At 62.6% G+C, this 3,296-nt stretch overlaps 1 protein-coding gene across 7 annotated transcripts in view; it reads left to right on the forward strand.

The window, feature by feature from the left end:
* Window positions 1-2,178: 2,178 nt before the first annotated feature.
* Window positions 2,179-3,296, forward strand: part of ASB8 (ankyrin repeat and SOCS box containing 8) — a 2,534-nt gene continuing 1,416 nt past the window's right edge. For 5 of the 7 annotated variants that reach the window (XR_003538218.1, XM_027708014.1, XM_027708013.1 and 2 more), the window contains exons 1-2: window positions 2,180-2,428; window positions 2,575-2,679. Coding sequence is in view for 4 of the 7 variants with exons in the window: in XM_027708014.1 (XP_027563815.1) it covers window positions 2,312-2,428; window positions 2,575-2,679 (222 nt within the window). In the remaining 3 variants the exon portion in view is untranslated. Of the gene's footprint in view, window positions 2,429-2,574; window positions 2,680-3,296 lie in introns of all 7 variants that reach the window. The other 2 variants (XR_003538219.1, XR_003538220.1) reach the window with 1 other exon arrangement.

A 3,296-nucleotide genomic window follows, 5' to 3' on the forward strand; every position in this document is an offset into this window, starting at 1 on the left:
GGGCAGAAATGGGGTGAAATTGGACATAAACGGGATAAAATGGGGCAAAAAGGGACAAACGGGGGAAATGGGGGGAAAAGGGGGAAATGGGGGGAAAAGGAGGAAGAATGGGGTAAAACTGGGCATAAATGGGGCACAAAGGGGCAGGAATGGGGCAGAAAAGGGGGAAATTGGGGGAAATGGGATAAAAAGGGGCAGGAATGGGGCAAAACGGGGGAAATGGGGCAAAAAGGGGAGAAATGGGGGGAAACGGGGCAGAACGGGGCAAAATTGGGCATAAATGGGGTAAAATGAGGCAAAAAGGGACAAACGGGGGAAATGAGAGGAAAAGGGGCAGGAACGAAGTAAAATTGGGGGAAATGGGGGGGAAAGGCCCGTGATGTTCCAGCCCCGAGGGGGGGGAACCCAAAGGTGGGTTCTCCATTGTGCTGGGAGGGCAGGGGGGAGTCTGGGTGCCCCCCACCCATATCGGGGGGGGGGAGAAGGGGCCGGGCGGGATTCCTGGAGCCGGTTGGGCCGGACGGGCCCCCCCCTCCACCCTGGAATGGCCCCACGGGGGACCCGCACCCACCCCAGGAATGGGGAGGGGGGTGGGGGGGGTCAGTGGGGCGATGTGGGGCCGCTGGGAGGAGCTGGAGGTGGGGGGAGACCCCAAAAGGTGTGTGGGGCTGGTGCCGTGCTACACCCCCTGCACCCCACAAGTTGTGTGGTCAATGCCCTCCCCTGTGCCCCCCACCCCACAAATTATGGGGTCACACCCCCATCCTTCTGCCCCCCACCCCCCAGTTATGGGGCCAACACCCTCTGCTCCCCACCCCTCAAACCCCCCTCCCCCCAGTTCTGGGATGGATCCCTGTCTCCCTCCCAGTTGTGGGATCGATCCCTGTCCCCCCACCCCAATAATGGGATCAATCCCTGTCCCCCCACCCCACAATAATGGGACCGATCCCTGTCCCCCCACCCCACAATAATGGGACACGTCCCCCTCCCTCTCCCCAGTTCTGAGCCTGATCCCCGTGTCCCTCCCAGTTGCGGGACCGATCCCCGTCCCTCCCCCCTCAATTTTGGGACCAATCCCTGTCCCCAACCCCCGTTTGTGGGTCTGATCCCTGTACCTCAGTTCTTGGACCGAGCCCTGTCCCCCCCCCTACTTTTGGCGTCAATCCCTGTCCCCACACGCAATTATGGGACCGATCCCTCTCCCCCTCCCAGTTGTGGGGCCGATCCTTTTCACTCTCCTCCCACTTTTGAAGCCAATCCCTGTCCCCATACACAACTATGAGACCGATCCCTGTTCCCCTCACACTTCTGGGGCCGATCGCTGTCCCGTCCCCCGTGACCCCCCCCGGTTTTGGGACCGATCCCTGTCCCCCTCCCACTTTTGGGGCCAATCCCTGTCCCCACACACAACTACGAGACCGATCCCTGCCCCCCTCCCACTTCTGGGACCGATCCCTGTTTCCCCACACACAATTATGGGGCTGATTCCTGTACCCCATTTGTGGGGCCGACCCCTGTCCCGTCCCTCCATCCCCCCTTCCCGGTTATGGGGCCAATCCCTGTCCCCACACACAACTACTGGGGGCTTCCTGAGAGGGGGGACGGGACGGGGACCCCTCGGGTTAAGGGGGGGCTCCTGGGTGAGAGGGGGACCTTGGGGGGGTCCTTGGGAGGGCTCTCCGGTCCCAGCACCCCTAAAACCCCTTTAGGACCCCAAAAAACCCTTTTTTCCCCCAACATTTATGGGGTCCCCGCCCTCCTGGGCCGCTGGGGGGCGCCACACGCCGCCACCACCCAGCCCCTGCGGCCCCGCCCCTTTCTGCGTGGATTGGCGGAGAACACAAGAGGGGCGGGGCTTGATGGAGGCAGGAGCCAGCCATTGGGCGATAATGAGGGGTGGGGGGCGGGACCTACGCGAGGCGGAGTCGGATTGGTGGTGGAGCGGGCGGGGGGCGGGGCGCGCGCTCCCTCCCGCGCGCGTGCGCGGCTGGGTGTGCGTCACTTCCGGGTTAGCGGCGGTTTCCGCCTCCCGCTGGGCCTGGAGCCGTCCCGGGACCCCCCAGATACCACCGAGACCTCTCCGGGACCCCCTCGGGACCACCCGGAACACCGCTGGGACCCCCTTGGTCGCCCCCCGAGACCCCCTTAGACCGCGCTTAAATCTCCCTGGGACTCCCTTGACCCCCTCTGAACCCCCCAGGACCCACCCCCGGGCCTCCGCGGCTCCTCCCCCGGCCCCCCCCAGTGTCCCCCCCCGGCCCCCTTTCAGCCCCGGGTCGGCGCGGGGGGCTCCCGGGGATGCCTCCCCGCCATGTGGTACATCATGCAGAGCATCCAGAGCAAGTACTCGCTGTCCGAGCGCCTGATCCGAACCATCGCCGCCATCCGCTCCTTCCCCCGCGACAACGTCGAGGAGCTCATCGGCAGGGTGAGACCCCCGGGGGGTTTGGAGGGACCCTCACCGGCAGGGTGAGACCCCCGGGGAGGGGAGAAGGTGGGCTGGGAGCCCAGTCGGGTGGGTTTGGAGACCCCTGGGTAGCTTTGCTGACCCCGGGGTGGTCCCTGTGCCCCCAGGGTGCGGACGTGAACTGCCTGCACGGGACGCTGAAGCCTCTGCACTGCGCCTGCATGGTGGCTGACGCCGACTGCGTGGAGCTGCTGCTGCAGAAGGGAGCCGAGGTGGGGCTGGGGGAGCACAAAACCCGGATCAAACCCATCAAAACACGGAGTTCCCGCGGGAAAAGGGGGCCTGGGAGGTCGGGAGGCAGTGGTGGGTGCTGAGGGACAGCTGGAGTTGGGCTGGTTGGATTTTGGGAAGAGGTTCTTCCTCCCCCACCCAGAGGGGGGTCAGGCACTAGAAGGGGCTCCCCAGGGTTTGGTCACGGCCCCAAAGCTGCCAGAGCTCAGGGAGAGGGTTGGGATGATCCTCTCAGGGGTTGGGATTTGGAATGGGGGGGATTTTGAGGGGTCCTGTGCCGGGTCAGGGGTTGGACTGGATGATCCTGGTGGGATTTTAGGGGGGGGTCTTGTGCAAGGGCCAGGGTTGGACTCAATCTTTGTGGGATTAGTGAGATTTTGGGGGATTAAACTTAATTAAAGGTTAGATTTAACTTAAACCTAAACTGAACCTAATTTAAGGTTAGGATTAACTTAAACTTAAAGATTTAGGTCAGGTAATGTCTAGGTCAGGTTTAGGTCAGGTTTAAGTTAAGGTTAGGTTTAGGTCAGATTTCAGTTAGATTTAGTCATGTTTCAGTTAGGTTTAGGTCAGGTTTCGGTGAGGTTTAGGTCAGGTT

This window comes from Neopelma chrysocephalum, unplaced genomic scaffold (assembly GCF_003984885.1).
Source record: "Neopelma chrysocephalum unplaced genomic scaffold, ASM398488v2 Primary Assembly neopelma1_95229, whole genome shotgun sequence".
Taxonomy (NCBI): Eukaryota; Metazoa; Chordata; class Aves; order Passeriformes; family Pipridae; genus Neopelma; species Neopelma chrysocephalum.